This window comes from Neoarius graeffei, chromosome 16 (assembly GCF_027579695.1).
Source record: "Neoarius graeffei isolate fNeoGra1 chromosome 16, fNeoGra1.pri, whole genome shotgun sequence".
In the NCBI taxonomy this organism is placed as follows: Eukaryota; Metazoa; Chordata; class Actinopteri; order Siluriformes; family Ariidae; genus Neoarius; species Neoarius graeffei.
This window is the reverse complement of record NC_083584.1, coordinates 18,254,042-18,281,742: the sequence shown is the minus strand read 5'-3', so window position 1 is coordinate 18,281,742 and position 27,701 is coordinate 18,254,042. Positions and strand designations below refer to the sequence as shown.

The following is a 27,701-nucleotide window of genomic DNA, read 5'->3' as shown; positions in this document are numbered from 1 at the left end:
CTTCTCTCTAGTAAGCAGGTTTGTGACGTGTGAACGCTGCGCAAAATTTACACCGGTGTAAGATATATCGCAACAAAATACATCGGTGCAGCATCGATGCAAATATGTGCCGTGTGAACACCCTATTAGCCAGAGAGGATCGTTCATTTTTGTCAAACTGGAACGACCATCACTGAACAGAGGTGGGGGTCTATGACATCTTTTGTCAGCCACCTACAATGCAGCCATCAGAATTCTGATTCGGATTCTATGATGATCCATGAGAGGATAAATACTTGATACTCACCATTAGTCAAAGAAGTGAGGAAGCCTTTCGGATGAGAGGCGAAACGTTTTCAAGAATCTTCAAGCAAGTCCAGTTGCTCTCTTCTACCAACCACAGATTAAGATATTTAACTTCTAAAACTGGGGGGGGGGGACACGTACCAAGTAAGGGATGTCTAGTTTATGTTCAAAGCATGTTCCATGTCAGTTCTTCCACACCACAACTTCAAACTTATGGAAGAAACTGGTTCATGCACTGATCTCCCATATGTGCTCTAAACGTTAACATTAAAACCAAAACCAACATGCAGATTACTCATTTGTTTATTCACTACTCGAACAATGCTCCAGTCCTCCTGGAATATAAAACGGTGCACTCGCTCAGTTGTTGGATGGTCTGGAAAAGAAAAGGATGTTATTACTTGTGTGTTTCCAGCGTAAACACAGTCTCGTCTGTGTGCTGCAGCAGTACTTACTTGGCCCATTCCACATTGAGGATAAGATGATCGTAACCGAAGCCTGACACTCCTGCGATGGCCCTGGCCGCATCCTCACGGCGGTGGAAGCTGATAAAGGCAAATCCCTGCAGAGCAAAAATAAAGGAGTGCGGTTCAGTTACGAGGGTTTATGGTGATTTATACCACAGCGCTGCTGAATCCTCTATTCTGCTTGGTCAGAAGGTGTTCTCTTCTACATTATCGAACAGTAACGCAAGGCACGCGTCAGGTTTATAGGAAACGGCTCAGTGACGAATGTTGTATTAATTTCACCAAGAAATGGATGGAGTTTCCAGCGTTAGCACTTTAAAGTGCATATCACGGGTAAATCCAGGAGCAAGATCAATGTAATTCTATTTTATATTAAACTTTGCTCAAATAGCTCTCACATTTTGCGCAATAGACCCCTTCGCAGTAAACGTCATTCATACGTAAGCGGAAATTGCACGCGCAGCCTGGACCCAAAAAAGACTCAGAAATGCCTAGTTGTTGTGTTGTCGGGTGTCAGAATCGTAGCAGTGATGGGGTTAAAATGTTCAGAATTCCAGCAGGATCTCACCCATTCCAAAAAAAAAAAAACCCCGCTGACGTCTATGGCTATAAGCCTCAAACGTGTAGACTGGGATGAAAGCACCATCAAAAATGCGCGGGTTTGCAGCGCCCACTTCATCACAGGTAAGATCAGGCTATTTATTAAATCTTTCTTTTTTATTCTTTCTAGTCTTCGTTTATTGATGTAGCAAAATACTTTGGTAATGTTTGTCTGATTAGCTGGGTCATAGTTACACAATGTAATGAATATTGTTAGCATGTTAACTTAGCTTTGCATGCAGTTTTGTTTGTAGGAGAGGTCTCGCTTGACTCAAGCAGTCCAGATTTTGTGCCATTATTATTTGTATGCGCCGAAAATCACAATTTTAAAGCAAGGATGGAAAGGCGAAATTGTGCCCTCACTCTAAATGCCAACTTACGTTGACTGCTCTAACCTAGCTCCCGCCCCGTTCAGTTTCATTTCTGCTCTCTGCCTCTCGCTTTTTACGCAGCTCTGATTTCTCTTAGCTGCACTCTTTACACCATCATTCCTTTCATGCCATTACCTCCTGCAAACTGCTGTTTAGTGTTGGGATTTGCTGTTGTAGCTAAAGCCACATTGCCATCACATCACTGGCATAATTTGATTAAAACAAAATGAATATGAATGTCCCATTGTTAATCAAGTTGTACATGCCCGCACAATCATATGCGTCTAAAGACTTGTAGGCACGAAGTTTTTCGTGGGTGTACACTGAAGTCTTGTCAATAAGGTACGAGTATATATCTGGCCATTGTATACCAGGGAACTTACTAACATCGTCCGTCCACTCTTTAATTAAATACGGATCCGGTAGGTGATGTCCACTTGTTAGAGTTAACTTATTTATGTAGCATTCTCGATCTTGTAACGACAATTGTTTTGCATAATCTGACAGCTCATAATGCCGGTCTATGGGCAGCGCCATTGTTTCTGGGTCCAGGCTGCGCGCGCATCCGGGCAACGGTCGGTTTGTTTACAAACATGCGAAGGGGTCTATAGCAGAGAAATTCAGTTGAAATCAAGCCATTTGGTCCGCCTCTGAAAAAACTTGGCATTTGGATTTCCCGGTGAACACTGACAAAGGACGCCTCCTTCTGAATCCTACGTCAGCGCTGGTTTGTTTTCTCATAAACGACCTGGTGGTTTTCTGCAAATTTCTTCAACGTTATCGCGTAATTATTAAAATGGCTAACAGATGTATCGTAGGAGGGTGTAGCAGCACCAATCTTGATGGGATTAGTACTCATCGTTTCCCAAAAGACCGGACAATGAGAGAGAAATGGGAGCGCTTGGTCTACACAGGCTGTGCACTGAAACCGTGCAAAGCTCGCGCAGCCTGCTGGCGCTTCCGCAGGTGACATCACGAATCTGGCTCCAGACTCCCTTGGGATTTTTCCAGACGCATTTTGTTATATTATTTTTTTCTGCTGTAGACAGACGGCCTTGTGCAAAATTACCCTTCTGGATGAGTGTGGAAAGGGACATTCATATATATTAAAAAAGATATTGGTCCAGAATATGCCCTTTAAGATTTCCACCACAAGAAAGTCCAACAGGACAGGAGCAGTTGTAGTTTTTCATTTTTGTGTAGAATGAAAAGCTGCTCGTATCTTGTCTTCAAGAAAGTGAAGGGGGGGGTTGTGAGATAACAGGAACCCCACAGATATTCCAGAACATTAAAAACAAGAATAAAAGGATAAAATTAATGTTTAACACTAGAGGTCCTTTCGATTTCATAAAATCGGTGAAATTTAGTTCCCTCTGAAATTTGGTCATTGTGAGAAGTGATTACTTCTGTAATCTCTCACAAAACATCAGGCCATTCTGTGGCTGGGAAGTTATTTAATTCGAAGGGATTGAGCAAATAACGTGCAGTCAAGCAGACAGAGGAAGTCCGTGTGCGCATGCGCAGGTTTACCTTCTTTTGGGTTTTACGGCAGCTGGCATCCACAGGTTTACTTTTGAGCATGCACTGACCGTTCCATCATTCTGTCACTAAACGAACAGCTGATCACACAGAGGTGCTCGCTGACCACCCATATTTACTAGTTTGCTCCTGCGTTTCCTTTCCTTCGTATATAACATAACGTCTTTTCTTCTTGCTTTCCGTTACTGTAGTCGGTCTTTCACGTCCTCCATTTTTCTCTCCTGTTTCAAATTTGTATCCCACAATGCCTTGTGTGAACAGGGAAAGCCCACCACGCTAGTCTGGCTAACGCGACTTCAAAGCTCTGCGAGCATTTGGTCTGGCAAAGCTATTAAACCCAACCGTTTCCCAAAGCGTGTAGTTGACCCGCCTCCCTGAAATGCCTCAGTTTGCTACTGGTCGAAGCCTAAACCAATCACATCACTCTTTCCTCTGACGTATGTGACGCGACGGGGCTAACTGGCAGATTAAACTCTTACCGAAGCCGGTCGGGAGCAAGGCGAAAGCGTCCTTCCTTTCAATAAATACCTCCAGGGCTGCTCTTTGCTCCGTTTTCAATGAGAACTTCCCGTTGAATGCTTTCAATACAGCATCTACCGCTGTGTCAAAGGCTTGCCGCTGCTCCATGTTCGTGATGCGAATGAAGCGCTTCCGGCATAGATTCTGTAAACAATCTATGGCTTCCGGTCGCAGTTCTACTACGTCAGTGCCTTGAACACGCCTCTACCCAGGGCTGTTGGAGATGCTCAAAGTTGATTGGCTCCTGATTTTTCGGGAGCTTGGAAAAGCTGTAGATAGCCTGCCTGGCCAGACTAAGTTCGCAACAGGCCCTCATGTTGCGTCACACTTAGGATGGGCGGGCCCAGGCTACCACCACGCGATACATGATGTAGTATCTTGAACTGGGTCATGGTGAAGCAGAAAAAAAAATAGCGGAGAATTTAGGGCCACGTGGTTTTAAATTCATTAATTGTTCTATTTTAAAATAATAAAATTGGAAGTCTGATTTGAATTCAGTAGCTTTCGGTCCACTAAAAAAAAAATAATAATTGGGTGTCAGGGAAAATTCTTTTTATGACCTACTAGGGCTGCACAATTAATCGAAAATCGCGATTTTGGCTGCCACGATTAAATTAAATGAAAATCGCGATTTATTTCCATTTAAAATGTGAGCTCTGCTGTATATCTGATCAAGCACTTTTTGACCAGTACTCCGCCAAACCATTAGGGGGCGAACCGACGCATGTAAGGTTTCATTACTCCGCCTAAATAAGCAAGCAAGCCAAGTGCAGTGTTGCCAGATTGGGCAGTTTTAAGTGCATTTTGACGGGTTTTGAACATATTTTGGGCTGGGAAACATCAGCAGCATCTGGCAACACTGGCCAAGTGCGCGGAGCTTCAGTGCAGCCGTATCGTCTTCAAGGGGTGATGGCGTGAGAGTAGGTAACAGATTGAGGTGAGAGAGAAAAGCTAACTATGTCGGAACAACAGACTATTTAGCACTGGAGGCAATGCTGTGACCTGCCTTCGCTCATGTTTAAAGCCAGAGCATGTTGACAGGCTGCTCTTTCTAGCTAAAAACTTGTAGGCCTCAGTATAATGCTATGTAATTGTTGCATGGGCCTTCATCCTTTGGTAATTTCTTGGATAAATTTCATTTATTTGTCATTTGGAAATCAGAATTTCTCTTTTAAATTTCATTCTGCACTGAAAGCTGTTTGTTTGAATATAGTAAAATAAAATTTCAAGTGATTTCCCTAACATCAAGAATAATCGTGATTAATAAATCGCGATTACAATTTTGATCAAGATAATCGTGATTATCATTTTTTCCATAATCGTGCAGCCCTATGACCTACACTTGAAAAATCTGAAAAAGGCATTCTACCTTTAATAAAAATAAATAGGCTAATTGTAGTGATAAGAGAAATAAAACAATTCAGGACAAATTTAACTTTTTCGAACTTTAAATTTAACTTTCACCTGCTGAACCCACGTTTAAAAACAGGATGCACAAAGGGTACTGTCTTCACACCTCTTGCTCTTTCAGTCAATACGTAAAGTGAACTATGACTGTGGTACAGGTACAGTGTTTATGCAAATGTACAGCGTTTCCTGCATCCTGTTTAAGCAAGATGAACATGAACTCTGCAACCCCAGAGTCTTCTCTACAGGAGGTTGACAAAAAGATGAAGACAGCGACTCACTTTTATGGTAAATACATTCAGGAAATGGACAAACTGGTAATTTGAACAAGCTCCAGATTTGCTAAGGAAAGTATGATTTTTCTACACTGAAGATCAGTTGCGTTGTTGCCATTTCATAGTTATTTTTCTCCCACCAGTCACTGTACAGTAAAACATACTTCCATACTGTTATAGTTATTAATGAGACTCACTTTAGACTGGCCCGTGTTCTTATCCTTGGCCAGATAGATCCTAGAGATGGAGCCGAACGGTCTGAAGAGCTCCTGCAGATCCGTCTCCCTCGTGTCCTCAGACAGGTTGGTCACCCGGATTGTAGCATTGTCATCAGCTGGACATAAAACACATTAAGTTGAAGTTTCATCTCCACGTTAACGAGTTAACACAGGGGGAAAGTGTTCCAACTGTGCGGATCTCAACACACCTCTGCGATTGGGCTGCATGGACTCTCCTCGGCGCGTGCCGCCATCCCGCAGGCTGGGAGGAACATACTTCCCGGTCTTGCTCTGGACTGGCTGAGTTGGCTCGGGCTCTAAACAGGAAGTGAAGAGTCATGCTCAAATCAAAGCTCATCGATTGGTGGAGAACTGTGATATTTTATGTCCACTTGCGTTGTAACTCTTTGGAGTATGGAAATGCATTTTCCAGGGTTATTTAAAAAAAAAAAAAAAAGCCACGATGGTAGAAAGCTTCTCCAGAGAAGCTCAGTAATTTTGGACAAGCTCAAAAATTTTATTATACTTGTATAAACAACTCAAATAAATAAAGTGCCATTCCACCATTGGATGTATTCTTTGGCATAAAATACAATATATTTTATGACAACATGACTAGACAGAGAAATCTTTTAGCTTCAAAATAATATTTCCGCGCGGTAGTGAAACGTGATGTCATCGGCAGGTTCCCCTTCTTGTGTACCACGTCACGTGTGACGTGGCACAGATTATCAGCAATGGCGGATAGAACGAGATTTCCACTTGTCGATTGCTGTGCCGATATTCACCATCGACCGTCTCCTTTGAGCATCACTTGCTATTTTCCTTCGCTTCTTTTCCGAAGCTGACAATCGCGTTCTATCCGCCATTGCTGATAATCTGTGCCACGTCACACGTGACGTGGTACACAAGAAGGGGAACCTGCCGATGACATCACGTTTCACTACCGCGCGGAAATTAAAAGGGTAGGTGACTTTGGTCGCAAAATTAATATACTTGTCGTTGTCAAAAAATTATATGTTTGATATATCATTTTGAAGCTAAAAGATTTCTCTGTCTAGTCATGTTGTCAAATATATTGTATTTTATGCCAAAAAAAAAAAAATACATCCAATGGTGGAATGGCACTTTAAACACTGATGACAGAAGGCACAGCTCCATCATGTTGGCTTGAAAGAGAAAATAATATAATTTTAAAAAACCATTTAACAAAGTTCTAAAAATCACTGAGATGGTGGAGAATTCTGGAAGGAGATGCTTTTAAAAGCAGTTTTTAGAAGAACTCTCCAGTGTCCGAGCTGGAACAGTCAGAGACAAAACCTACATAGGACAGGATGTTTTCAGTTCAGGCAACTTCTCTAATGCGACAAACTGCATTTTAACCAACTTCAATAAAGAGAGGGAGAAAAACATGAGTGGTGGTGGTGGTGGTGGGCACGAGGGTAAACGGAGGGGAAAAAACCGAGGCTGATAAAGGGGAAACATCTGTTTATAGTTGCTATAAAAAGACAACTCATAACAGGGAGTAACCCATTATGAATTAATGAACACCTACTGAAGTTTCTGTCAAGGGACCAAAAGACCAAAGAGAAACCCCTGCAGGGGAAATCAGATGTAATAAATAAAACATCAACAAGTCACGTTTTTCCTTTCTGAAATGCTGTTCTGCTTCCCCACCTGCAGCCTTCTCCTTCTCCCCAGTGGACAGGCCCAGCTGCTCAGCCAGCTCCTTCTGCATGGGACCCAGAGTGTCTTTATAGGGACAGCGGGTGGTCCAGTGATCCCCTTTACAAATACGGCAAGACACGATCTTCTGGCCTTTCAGCTTGTTCATGGGATCTTCATCCTGGTCTTGAGAATTTAAGTCCTGAAATAGAGGGGAGAAACAAGTCAAGTTCTGATCTGAACTACCAAAAACAAAAGTTCCTAAACTTCCATCCGGCTGGAAGGGTTGATAAAATCCATCCAAACAACTCACCAGTTCATCCACATATTCAATTAAACCATCAATCCATTAAACCATCCAACCTTCTATTAATCCAAACAATTCATCCATCAAACCACCCACCCTTTTGTCCATCCATTATTACATTACAGGTATTTAGCAAACGCCCTTTTCCAGAGCGACGTACAAGTTCAATTTTTTAACCTAACCTGCATACCTGAAGTGGGAGAAAACCCACACAGACACGGGGAGAACATGCAAACTCCATGCAGAAAGACCCCCATCAGCCATGAGGTTCTTGCTGTGAGGTGGATGGTATGATGGATTAAACTATCCATCTCTCCATCAAATCATCCACCCTTCCATCCATCATTAATCTATCCACCCATCATACCGGCTACCTTTCCACCCATCACACCATTCATCAATTGAACCATCATGAAATCTGTCCACCCATCCACCTTTCAATCCATCCATCCCCTCACCCATCCTTCTATCCATCCATTATTAAATCCATCCACCTTTCCATCCAGTCAATCATGCAATCCATCCATCATTAAATCTAGCCACCCACCCAACCATCATTCAATCCATCCACCCATTATGCAATCAATCCATCCACAAGTTTCACATGGACAGTTTGGTACAGCAGGGTATAAACTTAAAACGAGTCTATTTCCCCATCAGTTAACTGTATCTGCAATATCAGAGTTTTCTGCAACCTGTGGGATGGGGACATTTCCCACTTGCTCAAATTCTCTGTGTATACTTATTATTATTTTCAGTCTAAAGTGAAATAACACCATAAATTAATATCAGTCACTGTACCATTCACCATTCAAGCAGCAGTGGTGGAACAGGTCTCCAGCTACAGAGATTTGGGAGTTGTGCTGGACTGGTCCACCCACACGGATGCCTTATATAAGAAAGGACAAAGCAGGCTGTACTTTCTAAGAAGACTACGATCTTTTAATATTTGTAAGCCTCTCCTGTGTACTTTTTAATCAAACAGTTGTAACTAGTCTTTTTTTTTTTGGGGAGTTGTACGTTGGAGTGAGGGGACACGCTTAGCAGACAAGAACAGAATTAATCTAATCAAGAAGGCTGGCTCCATCATAGGTCTCAAACTTGACCAACTCCAGCAGGTGGCAGAGCGGAGAGTTTTATCAAAACTGAACTCAATTCTCGATCATCACACTCACCCTCTCAGTGCCCCTGGGGCCTTCCAACACCGCTCTTTCAGTCACAGGTTCATCCTTCCAAACTGTAGGACTGAGAGGTTCAGGAAGTCTTTCCTGCCTACTGCTATCAGACTGCTTAAATGTGCAAGAACCGCTTCGGTCCTTTTATTCACGTGCTCCTAGCTTTAGTTTTTAAACCATTTATTTATTAAATTTTGACATTGTTTTAGACTGATGGCGTATTCACGCCTACGTTGTTTGGTCCGGACCAAACGAACCAAACTTCCCTTAGTCCGGACCTTTTGGGTTGGTCTGAATACAAACCACCGAACTCTGGTCCGGACCAAACAAGCGGACCGAGACCGAGCTGCAAGGTCGGACTCGGTCCGGACCAAAGGAACCCTGGTGTGGACCTTTTGGAGGTGTGAAAGCAGACCGGACCTAATCCGACAGTTTTGCTTTTTAGTACCTCGGGAGCTTCCGTCGTTTGTCGAGCATTATGGGAAACAGAGTCTTGACACTCCACCGCAAAGTGCAAACACTGTTTCGGTTGTCAAGGGAACCTTACAACAGTCGTTCAGTCATTCAGACCAGTGGTAGGCTAGACTACAGAGTACAAAAAATGAGTAGGGGGCAAACGTGGACCGAGGAAGAAACGCGTACCCTTGTGGATATATGGGCAGATGTCCACATATCTGAGCTTTTGGAGAGAACACACAAAAATGCCGACGTGTTTGCTGTATTCAGTGAGAAAATGAAGAAGGGGTTCACGCGCTCCCCAGAACAATGTCGGCTAAAAGTGAAGAAACTCTGTCAGACCTACATTAAAATCAGGGACATTCTTTCAAAAAGTGGCGGTACTAGCGACGCAAAAAGAAATTCATCTATTGCGTGAAGAGCCAGAACGGTCACAACATGATGTGCGCTCATCAGCGCTATCCTCCGTAGCCGCCTTGCCCTTTGTCGTCGTCGTTGATAAATTACTTGTACAACAGCATAGTAATCGCACAATTGTGAAAACAGTAAAAACTGGAAAAAACATATAGCTTTGATGACATTAAAAAGAATAACAGCACGGAAAGCCTCCATGACTACTTTTGAACTTAACGCTTTGTGCGTGTGTCGTCTCGGACCAATATCTGAACGACCTCAGGGCGCGTGGCTTTGTTGACAGATTTCGGTCCGCTTACTAAAATGTACAGTGTGAAAGCGAACCGCACCAAAATGAAAAAAAAACAAAAAAAAAAAAAACATTTGGTTCAGACCAAAGCAAGTGAACTATCGAACTATCCTGGTCTGAATACACCCCGAGATATACTGCCAGTACTTTTATGCTTATTATCGATACACTTTTTTAGTAATATGGCTGTTTACGCAATATGGACTGTCCGTAATATCAGTTTCAGTTTATTTTATAAGGGACTATGTACAATTAAAACATAAATGTTACCATTTAATGTATTGTACCAGAGTTAGCCTCAGGCTAATTTACATCTGCAGTCCCAGGCAAGACATAAAAACAATACATAAAAACATACAAAATAAATATCCAGACCTCCTGCCTCACCCAAATAGCAAATTTCACTCATACAGTAAACAAATCACTCACGAGTGTCCAAACCCCCTACACCCCAAACTCTCACACACACAAACACCCGCATCCAACATAAACACATCCTGTCAGCACCATGAATCAGTGATTACAGTTTTGACTGTTTTTTAGGAAACATTTCAGTTGTGATTTGAAGCTCCTGATGGAGAGACAGCTCTTTAAATCCCCTGATAGTGCAGTCCACTGTGTAGTGGCTTTAAAAGAAGACTGTCAAAGTTGTGCGATAAAAAGGTATGTTAGTCATGGACAGAGGCTATTCTGGAGGATCGTATGGAACTAGCAGGACGATAACAGACAAACTCCAATAGACAAGCTGGGGCCAGACCATGTAGGATCTTATACACTAGACACAAGCTTGAAAAAAAGTCTAAAATTTTCAAAAAACTTAATAAATCATGTTTCTCTAGAATATTGCAATGGTGGTGCTGAAGTGGTTTTTTAATCAGGAAGTTTTATAGCTTGTTTATATAGTGATTGTAGCGGTCTAATGGTAGATTCATTGGCCTGCCCGCAACAGGTGATACATGTAGGTGGTATAGAGATCTTGCAGTCACGTGACCGGAAAGTACACAGCCGCCATCTTGTCGGTAAAAAAAACAGCTGAATACTGCTGCACTCGTGTACAGAATGGATCAATTTCAACCGACGGACTACACGGCTCATTTTTCTAATGAACAGATAACTAGATACATGTCTAAAATAAACGATCTACAGATTTGTGACCCTTATGGCTTACCGGACGGAGTTTTCACGACCGGATTTTGAACTGCCAGCGGAATACCCAGACGTGTATAATTACCTCATTAACTTTCCCTCGCTGTTCAGTGGTGAAGCACTGCGTGCTTATAAATCTCTGCACAGTTATCTTTACAGAAATTCAGGATTTGTCAGCGACTCAGATGTGGCATCTTGTAAACAAGAATCCTCATTGGATGGGTAAGTCACTTAAGTATTACTAGTACTGATACTAAATGCACTGACCAGCCGATTATAGAATAAGGTAATTCCAGCTGTAATTCCAAATCGTCCGTCTTGTTTACATGGATCTGGCGTTGGAGAGGTAGAGGCTTAGCAGTGGAGGTTTGAGTAGCTGTTTTCTGAGCTTAGTCAACAGGCTGGCTCTGCAGCCTCGCTTTTGCTTCCGCTCCCGACGCCGCCTCCTTCGCTTTGCTTCCGATAACAATCCACGGAGACCCCGCTGGTCTCGCCCGGAATGTTTTTTTTTTTTTTCTCATCCGGAATGTTGTGCATGCGATGGAAATCACTACAAACCGTCATTTTCTTCTGGAAACCAATGTCCAGTAAGTCCATACGGTTGTAGTGGATATTGAAGTCCGGTACAGACGAACAACACGCAAAAATACACACAAAAAACAAAAAACGTGCACAGGTAGGGAGAGCTTGTAGCCGCAGCCGTTGTAGTAGAATTGTATATAGTAGGGTTTTCCAGAAGAAAAGGTAGAAGTAAAAGCAGAAGTAGAACCAGAAGTAGAAGGCGGAATATGGCGTTTGACCGACAAGATGGCGTCTGTCACAATCTGGATCGGCTGTGACGTCACATGCAAGTGCTCCATATGTATGCGTTTATGTAACACAATGTAATATGGACTGTGCGCGCGCATGTGGGACTGATTGTTAAAATGTTTGTGTCTTTGCTGCTGTAACAATCTAATTTTCTGCAAAGGATCATTAAAAGTACAGTGGAGGAAATAATTATTTGATCCCTTGCTGATTTTGTAAGTTCGTCCACTGACAAAGAAATGAACAGTCTATACAGGGATGAGAATGGGACATTTAAAAAAACTCTGAAATGTCTGCCAACTTTCCCACACACACATACATACACATATATATGAATGTTTTCAAATTCAATGATGGTTTAAAACGTTTATAAACTTTTATAACATTTAATAATCCCTAGTACTTATTAATCACTAATTCATAAGTAGTAATGATTAATAATCAATAATAATTACTATTACTACTAATTATTAGTGGTTGTTAATATTCTTATTATATTAAAAACACTGTTGTAGACGATAAGTAATAAAACAACTTTTTGTACAAATTATTTATATTGTACTATATTTAGAATTATTGTATTTTCTGGAGTTCTTTTTAATTGAGTTTTGAAATAAAGGTTGTTTATATATTTATATTAAACTTGGTACAATAAACAAATGTTAACCTCCTAGGGCTTAGCGGTCACATGCGTGGACAGCACTTTATGGAAATTCGGAACAAGAATCCACATATGTGGACATACTTTTTCTCTAAAAGTACATCTCATCAAAAGATGATGCTTAGTTTTTATTCTAATCAGGTTCTAATAAGCCCAAATAGCAAAGAGAAATAAAAAATGCATGTAAAAAAACAGCTTGGGCCTTAGGAGGTTAATTATGTAAAAAAATTATGCTAATCATTATTATTATTTCCTACAAGCCCCATATTCCACCTGACTCTTGTGCGCATGCGCGAACCCCCGTGTTTCACTCCGGAGTGCTTGACCTCTAACGCGCGCGCGCCTCGTGTCCGTGAAAAGCCAGTTTCCCAGTGGGCGTGTCCCCAGCGCTGCGGTACCACCTATAAACACATTTGTGCGATCCAGCGCTTTTTATCGCAAACAATTCTCCTTATTTTGGGAATATTTGTCATCCCCCAACCACTTGTCGTTAAACAGACATCTTCCCATAATTATCAACGCTTTCTAGCGCCCGCGTAAGCTACCTGCGCATTAGGGCTGAACGATTTTAAGAAAAAATTGAATTGCGATTTTTCTGGCAGATATTGCGATTTCAACAACGATTTTTTTTCTTTAAATCAAGTTTCAGTGCAAATTAATTAAATACAATGAATTCCATAAAGCTAATGCAAGAATGAAAACTGAGGTCAACAGACTTCAAATGTAGGCCTGTTTATTAACATTGAGTGCCTGAGGAACAAGTTATAATAACTTAAAATAATAATAAAAAAGAGAGCCATCTTTCTTAAGTAAACTTTTGCTTCTTTTACTTTTCCCATCTACAACATAGACAAAAAAAAAAAAAAGGTTGATCAATGGCTCAGCAGCATCAAAATATTGCACTTTTGTAAAAGAATGTACATAAGCATTATAAATTATAACTAGAGCCAACAATTCCCCTGTGAGAAATAAGAGTGATGCAGTGGCTGTAGCAATCGCTATTGCAGGGCCCCTCCCTCCTGTGTGTGTGAGAGTGAGCGAGCAGCCCCTCCCCCACCCGCGCGCTCAGACACAGAAAGCGCACTTTTTCCTCAGAGTGCTCCCTCCAAACAACAGGGATTTACACGAAAATGGAAGGAGATATTCACAAAATTCTTTCACACCGAGTGCCACAAGGCTTTCCTGAACGTAATCTTTTTGTCTGTAGTGTAAAAAATGAGGACAATTTATTGACGAAACAAAACATGGGTCAGTTTAGGAGCACTGAGAAAAACCGCAGCTTTGACGATCCCAAAATCGTGTTGTCTGAGATCGCAATTTTCGGTCGAAAACGATAGATCGTTCAGCCCTACTGCGCATCTCTCACTCTTCACCACACCGCCTCCACCGCACCACACCACACTGCCCCCAGTGTGCCCCGCACCACACCTCACTGCCCTCCTAACGTTAGTTCTTGATCTATGGAATGCACAGAACCAATGCTGCCCCCAAAAGCTGCGCTGGTCACTTTTAAAATTACAGTAAAAAAAAAATAATACCCCAAACCGGATGGAGACATTTCACTCGTTCGGTCCAATATTAAATTTAATACCTCCCTTTCGAAAATTCCAGTCATTCCAAACAATTTAAGACGTTTTTAGGCCTTGAAAACCGAAATTTGTATTTGAGACTTTTTAAGGACCCGCAGGAACCCTGGCTTCGCCTCGTGCCGACCCCCCCCCCGAAATTTTCTCAACGGATTTACACATTTCACAAAAATGACATTTTCAGCGGGAAAAACTCGGAATTCCGCGGAAAATTCTCATCCCTGTCTAATTTTAATGGTAGGTTATTTTAACTGTGAGAGAGACAAAACATCAAAAAGAAAATCCAGAAAATAACTTCATATGAAAAGATATAAACTGATTTGCATTTCTTTGAGTGAAATAAGTATTTGAACCCTCTAGCAAACAAGACTTAGTATTTGGAGGCAAAACCCTTGTTGGCAAGCACAGCAGTCAGATGTTTCTTGTAGTTGATGACCAGGTTTGTGCACGTGTCAGGAGGAATTCAGGGATGAGAATGGGACATTTAAAAAAAAAAAAAACAACTCTGAAATGTCTGCCAAGGGCAGACATAACGCACGCAAAGTGTACATGGGGGGGGTTCAAAGGGGGGTGCGCCTTATATATACACGTTTTCAAATTCAATGATGGTTTAAAACATTTATAAACTTTAAGATAAATATATATTGTGAGCGATAATGGAGGTAACCGTAATGATATTAGATTCCTCCTGACTATCTTTGACAATTTAAGTAAAATGTACCTTTGTGCTTTTTTGTTTTGATGTGCTCCTGGATGTTTCTAGCTCCTCTGTTTCCATAATTGATCATATCTGAGCACAGAATACACAGAACCTTTCCCGGCACGTCCACTTTTCAGATATGTTCCGTCAGGCACGTCGTCACAGTTTGTGTCCCTATCTGCATGGTAACACTACTATCGAGCCATGCCCATCGGAAACAGTTCTTTATCCCGTTCGATTTATCGATTTCCCTGGCAGAGCCCCGGTGGGGGCCCAGGGAGCGGGAGCTAATGATTTTTGGCTATTTTTTTTTTTTACCCCAAAACCATTAATTTTATCAGCAAAAAGTTGCAATTTATTTGGAAATAAATTCCCCTTCTTGGTGGATTACCAGGTGAAAATGATTAATATGGGACAAGAGACTTATTTTAATCAATTCACATTTGATGATTTCAAAAAAAAATCAATGCACCTTTTAATATAAACGAGATCTACAGTATTATATTTCTGCATTTTTGCTATTCATGTCTTTGAATACTCTAATCCTTTACAATGAAGTGCAAACCAGAAAAAAGTTCTATCATATAATTCTCTTAAGCTTTCTTCTGATGTGATCATGGTAGCAGGAGGTCTTGCATATTAAGCAGGCAACATTCAACATCACTCATCACTTCCCTTTCAACTGTTGTGTGGACTAACTAGGCTTTATCTGGACAGGATGTTGTGTAATGTAATACAGATACCATATGGTCAATCTGAAGATCGAGATGGTGATTTTGAATTAAAGAACAGGCATGCACAACTGGCATTACATATTGGACAATTTTTTTTTAATCAAAAACTAAAAGTTCATCTCGGCCTAAAAAATTTGGGCAGACGCTCCTGCACGGCACATACCAGCAATTCCCCCCCCGTCCCCCCATGAAATGAGCAATAAGTAGTTGAGTTATACATGCTATCATACCTAAAATTTTATCAGAAATATAGATATGATACTATGATTCTCCCCAACATGCTACATTAGATACGCTAACCCCATTTATAAAAGATACACTTAAGCTAGCCGCACACTACGCCAATTTTCAGCGTACCGAGCCAACTGAAGTCACGAGTCAGGCGTAAAGACTAGTTGTCGATGGTACCGACTCATCTCGCAGCCGATTCGAAAAACTAATCGGGAGCCAGACTGATCGGCGAGAGTCGCTAGCAATAGCCAATCATATCTTTCGCATATAACGTGATATTTCGTGATCATGTGACTTCTATCTTTTCGAAAAATGAACGGACTGACAATGTCAAACTGAACCGTTGATCAAGGGAGATCCGCGCCCCGACATGCGGTGTGTGCACGCACTCGGCGCATGCTCAGTTGCGTGAATGAGTCATGCACCGAAAATAAAAGATTTACAAGCCAGGAACGCCTCATGATGCAATACACAAGAAAAGAAAGAAGATTTACTTCCATTTTACTTTGTATTTGAGTAAAGTGAATAAATAAATGGTCTGTGGAAAATACACTTAACCCTGGGAACTGCGTGCACAGGAGTTTATTTTGTGTTTACTCCCCCGGCTGGCTACTTATTTGTCATGGCTGGCTAGTATGAGCCTTAGTGGAAAGTCCTGGGAATGCGGAAATGTCAAGTTCGATTTTAGATTTATGAACCAGAAAAAAATGTCGAAAAACCGGCATTAAAAAAATTTTCACCCGCACAAACGGCACTCACCCGGCCGGTGGACCGGAAACAGAACATTTTTTAATAATGGCCCAAGATATTAACCTCTGCTTTCTTTCGGTCGTGAGTTAGTCGGGGATATGTGCGTGCCCTGTCGGGAGTCGGCTCTGAAATGGGTCGGTTCGGTACCGCGTGGATCGGCGTAGTGTGCGGCTAGCTTTATATATGACGTGTATTTGATATATATGTGATATATATGATGTATATTCATACATTGATACTTTACGGAAATCTTCAATAAGTTTGGTCTTTTCATGACAGCCTGTTGTAGACCTAAATATAATGCACATGAACTGACACTCCTCACCTCAACATGTCCTTTACAATCATTTAAGCCACCATGGGCAATGCTGAAACCACTGCTGCAAACAGTACATCGCGTGAAACTGTCATTATTATTGACCCTTATCAGACAGGGAGATTCTTTTGTGTAATCCGAGGTGAAGTGGGTTTTGTACTTTGGTTTTTTGGGGCGCGTGCTCTCTCTGCTATGTCGATCCTGTAGGCTGCACTGACTCAACTGAAAACTTCGGTCCTCAAGAAAAGGGATGAAAGCCCGCCCACACTGAAAGCTGATTGGCTTATTTTGCTGAGTAACCCAATCAGGATGCTCTCTGTCTAGCATGCGCTACATGAAGAAGTGCGATGCAGACATTAATATTGCGCGTGCACGCTCTTGCTCGCTTGCTCTAGATTCCGGGAGATATTCTCCAATTTGCAGGCACCAGGGAGCCACTATCAATATGCGTGAGACTCCCGGAACTTCTGGGAGACTCGGGATGTCTGCGTTATAAGGTGACCACAGATCGTTAACCATACACACACACACACACCCTGAAATTTTCTCAACGGATTTACACATTTCACAAAAAATGACATTTTCAGCGGGAAAAACTCGGAATTCTGCGGAAAATTCTCATCCCTGAATTTTGGTCCACTCCTCTTTGCAGATCATCTCTAGATCATTAAGGTTTTGAGGCTGTTGCTTCGCAACTCTGAGCTTCAGCTCCCTCCATAGGTTTTCTATGGGATTAAGGTCCGGAGACTGGCTAGGCCACTCCATGACCTTAATGTGCTTCTTCTTGAGCCACTCTGTTGCCTTGGCTGTATGTTTTGGGTCGTTGTCGTGCTGGAAGACCCATCCACGACCCATTTTCAGTGTCCTGGCAGAGGGAAGGAGGTTGTCACTCTGGATTTTACAGTACATGACCGCATCCATTCTTCCGTTGATGCGGTGAAGTAGTCCTGTGCCCTTAGCAGAGAAACACCCCCAAAGCATGTTTCCACCTCCATGCTTGACAGTGGGGATGGTGTTCTTCAGGTCATAGTCAGCATTTTTCTTCCTCCAAACATGGCGAGTTGAGTTAAAGCCAAAAAGCTCGATTTCGGTCTCATCTGACCACAGCGCCTTCTCCCAGTCACTCTCAGAATCATTCAGGTGTTCATTGGAAAACTTCAGACAGGCCTGCACATGTGCCTTCTTGAGCAGGGGGACCTTGCGGGCACTGCAGGATTTTAATCCATTACGGCGTAATGTGTTACCAATGGTTTTCTTGGTGACTGCGGTCCCAGCTGCCTTAAGATCATTAACAAGCTCCTCCCGTGTAGTTCTAGGCTGATCTCTCACCTTTCTCGTGATCATTGATACCCCACGAGGTGAGATCTTGCGTGGGGCCCCAGACCGAGGTCGATTGATGGTCATTTTGTATTTCTTCCATTTTCGAACTATTGAGGTTTTTCACCTGACGTCACAGGGTCACGTGACGCCCCGGTGTCCGCCATTTTGAAGGTCAAGCTAGCTAATGTCAACAACAGTAGCTAGTATGTTACTGTAGCAATGTTTACGTTCAGTCATTTGGATGACTGTTTAAACCTTTCAGTCTCAAGTTTTTCCTTTAATGTATTTACTAGTTTACTGTAATTATGATCCGGCAGCTATTTACACTGGATCCGGTGTAAATAGCTGCCGGAGCCGACGTCCCAGCCTGCCCGAGCGCGCTAGCTCCCAGCCTGCCCGAGCGCGCTAGCTCCGGCAAGCTCTGACGTCGGCTCCGGCAGCTATTTACACTGGATCCGGTGTAAATAGCTGCCGGATCATAATTACAGTAAACTAGTAAATACAGTAAAGGAAAAACTTGAGACTGAAAGGTTTAAACAGTCATCCAAATGACTGAACGTAAACATTGCTACAGTAACATACTAGCTGTTGTTGACATTAGCTAGTGCTAACAGCTAGCTGCTAGTACACTGCTACAACACAGACACCGACCCTAATAATACAGTTCTTGGTCATTGCCTGGTAACAGCAAATTTATAACGGGCCATGTCTCAACAGACTAAGAAGTTATTTCAATGACATTTAATAACATTTTGTTTATCCTGAGGACCGAAAGTAAATGAAAATGTGAACAAACCTTAGCTGTAATCAGATGGCGACCACCGGCTCCAGGGACGACCCACTGATGTAGGCATGTTACCCAGCCTGACACAAAATATTTGTAGGCATCCAAACTCTTATACGCTTTCAGATCAATACCTGTGTATGGCGATGGGTTTTTAACGACATAGGTATACAGATCATGTGGGCCGAAGTCAGGTAAAGACGAGGGCTTCGTGTACTTCCGTACGTCAGTGAACAATCCTGGTGGAAGCAGGTAAACGTCGCTCTCTAAGCCTGCTAACCTCAATTTTTGCAAATACCTCTCCCTCTGCTCGCCCTGTAAATGCCCTACGTCGCTGGATAGTGAAGGTGTTTTCTGCATCTCGCTCCTTTTTCTTTTATGTTTTTCGTTTGTCGCCTTCCTCGCATTCAAACCGATTCGAGCCGTGACATCCAAAATGGCAGCATCACATGACTTGGTCACGTGGGTGAAAAACCTCAATTGCACCAACAGTTGTCTCCTTCTCACCCAGCTTCTTGCTTATGGTGTTGTAGCCCAGTCCAGCCTTGTGCAGCTCTACAATCTTGTCCCTGACGTACATAGACAGCTCTTTGGTCTTGCCCATGTTGGAGAGGTTGGAGTCTGTCTGACTGATTGATTCTGTGGACAGGTGTCTTTTATACAGGTGTCAATTTAAGACAGCTGTCTTTAATGCAGGTAACGAGTTGATTAGGAGTGTCTAACTGGTCTGTGGGAGCCAGAACTCTTAATGGTTGGTAGGGGATCAAATACTTATTTCACTCAACGAAATGCAAATCAATTTATATATTTTATAAAATGTGATTTTCTTTGATATTCTATCTCTCACTGTTAAAATAAACCTACCCTTAAAATTATAGATAGACTGTTCATATCTTTGCCAGTGGGCAAACTTACAAAATCAGCAAGGGATCAAATAATTATTTCCTCCACTGTATATCTTATCGTACCATACCATCCAGTGGATAGGTGTCATCAGAAGATTTAATTGCATACCTCTTTACTGGAGATGAAGGTCATGAAGACATCATCACTGACTGTGGTGGTGGCAACATTCGGCCCTGGTGGGTCATATTCAGAATTTCCAAATTTCTTCCAATTCTACACAGAGACAGAAATAAAAATAAATAAATTTCTAATATAGAAAAATGTGCATATTATATATGATGGCCCAAGCAATCATACCTTTCTCCTAGCAACAGCTTTGGAGGCTTTCCTCGTCTCAATTTTGAAAGTTCTAACAATCTGAAGTTGGAAGAAAACACTGGTAAACAGGCAACAAGTGAATTTATTATTTAGGAAACTCAAGGTCCCGTTTTCAGACATGTCCTCACCTTGACCTTCTTGCCATCCTCATCTATCTTGTATTCCGTGACGGTCTTAATATTTCCTTTGACTGTCTCTTTTGGTGATGGAAGGGTGCCTTTAAAAAAAAAAAAAAAGGCTGAGACAGTCTCAAAGATCCTACAAGATTCAACTCATCAGCAGGTCTAAACTGGCTGCATGTTCTATGAGAGGAAACGCTAAAATGTGAAGGACAGGGGTGCTCCAGAACCACGATTCGGACCATCAACCTTCAGCTTTCTTGTAGTTCCGATAATAACACGAATGACAGAAAGAAATACAAAGAAACTTAGGTGGGGTTTACATTAGACCGTATCAGCGGATCATCAGATTAACGTTTTTAAAACGATTAGTGTGCACACAGCAACACCAATACACGATTCGCGTGCACACAGCAACACCAATACACGGATACGCTCGGCTCCGCAGGCATCCTGCGCTCCAAATCACTCCGCCCTGAACAGCGAGTGCCCTCTGGAGGGTGCGCACTCCGGCCCTGCGCAGCTCACAGAGCGCGCAAGTGAAGCGCACGAGCAGTGATTCGGGACTGAGCCGCTGTGTGTGTGATCCCAGTGCATATCACTTACCACTTGCACGTGGAAGGATGGCAAGCCTAAAGACAATCGTAACTACACAATGGGCAGTATTTGCATCAGTATTTGCAGTATTTTCATACTTTTATACTCTTTAATGAAAGGTGATACAAGGCGGAAGTCCGCGCCGTTTTTCAGCAGTCGCGTCACATGACCAACGCCAGCGAATCAGGAAGGTGGATGTCACAGTGACGTTGTCCAATGACGATGCCAGCTAGAGCTCAGCACAGCGTATCCGCGTATTCTCAATGTTTACACAGCACCGGACCAGACACGATCTAGATTGAATACGTGGACCCTGGCGGATTCCCGTTTCCCGGCGTTTTAACGTAAACGGACAGTGCATCCGCGAAGAAAACGAGACAAATACGGTCTAATGTAAACTTGGCCTTATTCAACTGGATCGGTTACCTCTTACCTATGACCGTGAACTCAAGGACTTAATTTTTCTTCATAAGGCTTTGTATGGATATGTTGACACACATACTAGTTTCTTAAAATATGTAAGTCATGGTCACACATGACGATCCCCGTCGAGTGAAATTAAGTACTTAGAAACACCTTTCTGTAAAACCACTCTTTTTCAGTCCGCTTTTTTCAACCGTGGTGCTACACTCTGGAACCTCACGTGCAAATTAGTTACACCTCGTAATTTCCTTAAAATCTTCCGAGGTTTTTGTTATGAATCTGTACAAAGCAACAACAGATTTTACTTGTGTTTTTCTTTTGCCCAAGTCCTTCAAGATTTTTAATGCTTTAGTAGGGAGATGCCTTGCATGAGACACTAAATCCCATTCGTGCCTACCCTTTTGGACCTTCCTTTTTTCTATCATTTTTTTTTCCATTTGCATGTCTTGTAAATTGGTAGTTTTGTAGTTTGAAGGCCAATAAAGCTGGGGGAAAAAAAAAATGGTGAATATTAATGGGCTCGTTCGGATAGGTTATTGTTTCTATAGTTTCTAACAGCTCATTCACAGGAACTTGTACAGCAAACGTTCCATGTAATCGAAAACTAACAAACATCCATCCATCCATTATCCGTAACCACTTATCCTGTGCAGGGTTGCGGGCAAGCTGGAGCCTATCCCAGCTGACTAGGGGCGGAGAGGCAGGGTACACCCTGGACAAGTTGCCAGGTCATTGCAGGGCTGACACAGAGGTGGGGTTTACATTAGACCGTATCAGCGGATCATCAGATTAACGTTTTTAAAATGATTAGCGTGCACACAGCAACGCCAATACACGATTCGCGTGCACACAGCAACACCAATACACGGATACGCTCGGCTCCGCAGGCATCCTGCGCTCCAAATCACTCCGCCCTGAACAGCGAGTGCCCTCTGGAGGGTGCGCACTCTGGCCCTGCGCAGCTCACAGAGCGCGCGAGTGAAGCGCACGAGCAGTAATTTGGGACTGAGCCGCTGTGTGTGCGATCTCAGTGCATATCGGGTATGCGCGTCACTTACCACTTGCAAGTGGAAGGATGGCAAGCCTAAAGACAATCGTAACTACACAATGGGCAGTATTTGCATCAGTATTTGCAGTATTTTCATACTTTTATACTCTTTAATGAAAGGTGATACAAGGCGGAAGTCCGCGCCGTTTTTCAGCAGTCGCGTCACATGACCAACGCCAGCGAATCAGGAAGGTGGATGTCACAGTGACGTTGTCCAATGACGACGCCAGCTAGAGCTCAGCACAGCGTATCCGCGTATTCTCAATGTTTACACAGCACCGGACCAGACACGATCTGGATTGAATACGTGGACCCTGGCGGATTCCCGTTTCCCGGCGTTTTAATGTAAACGGACAGTGCATCCGCGAAGAAAACGAGACAGATACGGTCTAATGTAAACTTGGCCAGAGACAAACAACCATTCACACTCACATTCACACCTACGGTCAATTTAGAGCCACCAATTGCTGGGTTTCAGTCATGTGACTTCTCTTAGCGGTTTTACCAGACGTGAAAGAGCTGGTGGTCTAAACGACTGCTGTAGCGCAAACAACTAGTGATAACTTATCAGAGTACGCTTGTAATCTAGAAGCCACTGCTCCATTTAGATCTATTCAGAAGATTGCTATGTGCAATGGAATCGACCCCTACAGTCTGGGAAAGAAGGATTTGTCATACGATCTCGGAAACGACCCTTCAGTCGAGTTCCCCGACATCTCAAACTATCTGGTGTTGCAGATGTCCTTCTACACCGCAAAACAAATGAAAGCATGAAAGAGTATGGAGGCTTACAACTTTTTTGTATGTGGCTGGGTAAAGGACCTCGGGATCAAGTCGCTGCTGAATGAATCCGGTATAGTTTTTTCCTCCCCGTGTAAGTATGTTTTTTTTTTTAAAGCTTTTCATTCACGTCTTTACAACGAAGCATAAACAAACAACAGTTCACTTGATTCTCACTTGTGTTGGCTCTTGTCTCTCAGGTAAAATCATTCACAAAGATCATCAGGAACCCCTTTAAAGACCTGGATCTTAGTTAAACAAGACGGAAAAGTGATCACGGCGCATTGTAACTGTATGGCTGGGGAAGAATGTTGTCGCGACCTTCATGCATATGGACTTTGTGAGGTGTAAACAAAAACAGCTGGAGACTTTAGCGCTTCGTGACTAAAAAAAAGTACCGTAAAATAACGACACATAGCAAGAAAAGTACTTGGAAAACACTAAGGACGTAGCTGAGAGGGAGATACAAACCTTTCACCAAGTGATCACTGCAAACTCGAGCGTGTTTCGTCTCAGCTCCCTTCGATTTCAGTGAGAGGTTCAAAAGCCACCTTGCTCTACATCTTTTTATGAAATCCTGTGTTTGTTCACCCTTTTTTTTTTTTTAATAAGTTCACAGGGAACCCTGAAGAAACTATCAGTTTCACGGTTTGATCGATTCATACAACCTAAACCAACGCAAGCTTGAGGCATTTTTCATGCAAGCAATGCACCTTCTCCGTACAAACGCTTTGTCAACTGAGCTTTGGTAGACCACCAGCTGAAGTTTTGAATAACTAATGAGGCGGATATGACGTCACGTAAAACCCAGCAATTAGCCTAACCCGCATGTCTTTGGACTGTGGGGGAAACCGGAGCACCCGGAGGAAACCCACACAGACACGGGTAGAACATTAGCCTGGGAAATCCCATGCTGCTTTGCACAATCGTTCCGATCTGAAAAGACAGCATGGAAACTATGGTCTAAAGGCTCGCCTGAGTTAGGGAGCCAATCAGAGAGTGGGGAGGGGTGGAAAGACGGTGAAGCGTACTACTCGACAAACGGAAGCTTGTAGTTTATTCGGGACTGTTTACGGATCACATTTAACATGGCAGCGAGCGATACGAACCAAACTTTCAATCAAGCTTTAGACACTGTTCTGAATAGTTTAGAGCGATAGTTTTGTTTTAAAAAAAGAACAGCGTTTGGCGTTACAGTCTATTTTTGTTTTGCCTTCTCTTTCTCTTTCCTTCTCTTCTTCGCTCTAACTACATCACCGGGTACAACTGCCATGATTGGCCATGGGCTACGTACAGTAAATCCTCTAATACTGGCCTGTATTCCATTACTGGCCGGGACTCTAATATTGGCCGGTCTCGCTGTCGGAGGAGGTAAATAATGGCCGGACTCTAATACAGGCCGGGGCTATAACCAACGATGTTTCTGAGATCATAGTGGCCTTACACAATCGTTCCGATCTGAAAGACAATTGTGATCAGTGGCGCCGCCAGGCGTATGGCCGTACGCACTAGGCGTACCTTGGGGAGAGAGATATTTTTTTTTTAAATTATAATTGTTACCTGAATGCTTTGGCAATGCAACATAATTTGAGAGAGAGAGAGCGAGAGAGAGAGAGAGAGAGAGAGAGAGAGAGACACGTGTGTGTGCCGGCGCATTTGTGTACTTCAGGAGTGGGCGGGGTGTGCGTGACCAAGAAAGCTCATTGGTCAATGCAGATATACTTTTCTTGCACCACTGAGATTCTCTCCAGTTTTGAGAAACAGAGACAGACAATCGTCAGTAGTCAGAGCTTGTGCGAGAATTTATTGAGAAGCGAGTCAAAAATGAGTAAACGAACCCTGAAACAAACGAGCTTGTTTCAGACTTTTACGAAAAAGTCCAAAAGCAGTGATCCAGGGGTGTCATCTGCCTGCCAGTCCTCTCCAGTATCAGCTAGTAACACGGCACCGGCAGCTTCCACTCCTCCGCAACCTAGCAGCAGTACGCTGCAGCTGGATGCTAGCTCAGTTCCTTTGAGGGAATTGCCTTCATCTACCTCTGAGTTTGAAACTAGCCATACATCCAGTGAATTTCATATAAGAACACCTACATCTCCCCATGTCCCTTACGATCAGAAGTAGATGGTTGCTCCACCTTGCTGACAAATGAGCCATCAGATAGCTTTACTAATGAGCCACGAGTCAGCCCGCTATCACTGACATCAGATTTATCAGACATAGGTAAACTTCAACCAGATGCCTTAAAATGTGCACCGGACTCTGTAAAGCTCAATGTCCTACAGAACCGCTTCAAACCAGACAGAGGGTGGGTGGCTCCTTCTACTCTGATTTTCGGTAAACTCAGAAAAATACCCGAGGAGTTTTTCAGCGAGTCTATGTACCCCACGTTGCGCTACAGTGTGTGTCAGAGTCGTGCGTGCGGTAGTGCTGAGCAAGTTCACTAGATTCTAATCGAGGCTATAAAGAGTTTATTGTTTATTGTCATGTGTAGTTCACATATGTTGTTCAAATATCAGCCTGTGTTCATGGAAGGCTATTGTTCAATTTCAAGTTAAAGTTCTATCGTTGTTTTGTGTACAAGCCTATAGATCGACTCTTCATAGAAACTGCAGCACGCAAGCGTTTTTTTTTTTTTTTGGGGGGGGGGGGGGGATTACACCGCTAGTGCGTACCTTACAGTTCAACCCTGCAGGCACCCCTGATTGTGATTACCGGTAGGTCTGGTGGTAACCAGGCAACCAAGCATCAACCTATTTTATAGGTTCACATAGACACAAAATCTCGTTTTTATTCATTCCACTGGTAGTCTGTTTTGCTCAAATAGAAATAGAGGCCTGCCTCTAATTCTGGCCTCCTTCCAATAATGGCCTGGACCAAGATGCACTTGAGTGAAATAAAGGCCCCGGCCTATATTAGAGGATTTACGGTATACACCAAATGACAGACATTCGCAACGTCCAATAAACGGCTGTTGACAATCGTAAACCACACCTCCCCTACGAGAAATTCAATAGGCGGATTCCAGACCATATTTCACTTGTAATATGGTCTGGTGTTAACCAGACTAGTAGAACATGCAAACTCCATACAGAAAGGCCCTCCGTCAGCCACTGGAACCTTCTTGCTGTGAGTTGACAGTGCTAACCACTACACCACCGTGCTGCCCAGACTAACACAGATTTTGGGGAAAAATCGTTTCATAAAGCAAACAGTGGATGTGATGACTGAAAAAAAAAAAAATCTCAAGTGAACAAGTCAGCGTAAGAACATTTCCAGGACAGAAGAATCCCTTCTGGTTTCTCAGTAAAAGACAGGTTGCTTCTGAGACAGAAGCAGCCTGTAATATCCCTGTAATATCCTGTCTTTATATAACAAAGTGCACATGCTTTGAAATAAAATCCATAACCTTTAAAATATCTTCAAACACCAGTTACCAAAGCAAATTCTTTGTATGTGAGAACGTACTTGGGAATAAACTTGATTCTGATTCGCATGGCAACCTGCGTGACATGCAAATCAGAATCAGAATCAAGATTATTCCCAAGTACGTTCTCACATACAAAGAATTTGCTTTGGTAACTGGTGTTTGAAGATATTTTAAAGGTTATGGATTTTATTTCAAAGCATGTGCACTTTGTTATATAAAGACAGGATATTACATATATCTAGTGTTAAATAATTAGCAATGAATAAACAAGGCACTATTTTGGTCTCGGCAAGAACAGCAAAATGGCACAAAACAAAAGAAAACGCTGTAGTTTTCTTCAGTTCTTTAAATTCGTGTAAATTAAAAGATACTAACGGGGCGTCCAACCCCGCCCCTTCGCTGTGGTTGGCTATCAATCATGTCCCTGCTCTATGATTGGCTATCAGCTCACGTTTCCAGCAATGAGGCGGGACATGTCAGAATAGAGATTAGCTTAGCAGTCCAAACGTCGAATTTTAACGCTAGCTGACTGGCTAAAAAGTCACAATATTCATTTTAACTAATGCTAAATCATTTTATATTTTATTTTAAGTAAGTGTCAGTGTTGAAACAACGGCACGTATATAATCCCGCGTGGAAAGGCAATTTAGCCGTCTACTCAGGTTCCATCCCAAATGCAGATATAGTACACTTGTATTTACGTATCGTCTAAGTGAACGTTATAGCCTATGTAGACCGCCTAGACATGAAGTGCGCAGTAATTTAGGACTCGGTCGTGTGGCCTTTCTTTTCTCAAGCGCACGCGCGTGCATGCTAAGCTAGCTAACGCTCAATTAAACTTACCTTCGTCTCCTTCTTCTTCAACCTGGTCGGCCCAGCTTGGCTTCGAGCTACGAAAAATATCTGTAATTAGCTTGAGGTGTAATATTTAACACGCAATTGTCCTTTTCTTTTTTTTAAAAGAAATACTTACTCGTCATATTCAATCGACGGCATCCTGACCCACCGCTGATAGCAACGAAGCTAATTCGGTAGAGAGAAGGTTCCCGGGAGCGAAGAAG

At 42.7% G+C, this 27,701-nt stretch overlaps 1 protein-coding gene across 1 annotated transcript; it reads right to left on the bottom strand.

Moving 5' to 3' along the window:
- Nucleotides 1-570: 570 nt before the first annotated feature.
- Nucleotides 571-27,701, bottom strand: eif3g (eukaryotic translation initiation factor 3, subunit G). Its single transcript, XM_060941999.1, has 10 exons — nt 27,614-27,701; nt 27,484-27,530; nt 20,375-20,463; nt 20,226-20,285; nt 20,037-20,141; nt 7,359-7,548; nt 5,891-5,998; nt 5,661-5,797; nt 741-847; nt 571-661 (listed from the first exon to the last, which is right to left on the bottom strand). The coding sequence occupies exons 1-10, from the start codon at nt 27,634-27,636 to the stop codon at nt 646-648; spliced, it is 882 nt and encodes a 293-aa protein (XP_060797982.1). The 5' UTR covers nt 27,637-27,701; the 3' UTR covers nt 571-645.

Bases quoted from the DNA above. Each gene is read 5' to 3' on its own strand.
- eif3g (XM_060941999.1), bottom strand. From the start codon at position 27,636: ATGCCGTCGATTGAATATGACGA. The intron at 27,531-27,613 runs GTAAGTATTTCT...TATTTTTCGTAG, and splicing joins CCGTCGATTGAATATGACGA to CTCGAAGCCAAGCTGGGCCG. The intron at 5,798-5,890 runs GTGTGTTGAGAT...TTTTATGTCCAG, and splicing joins CATGCAGCCCAATCGCAGAG to CTGATGACAATGCTACAATC.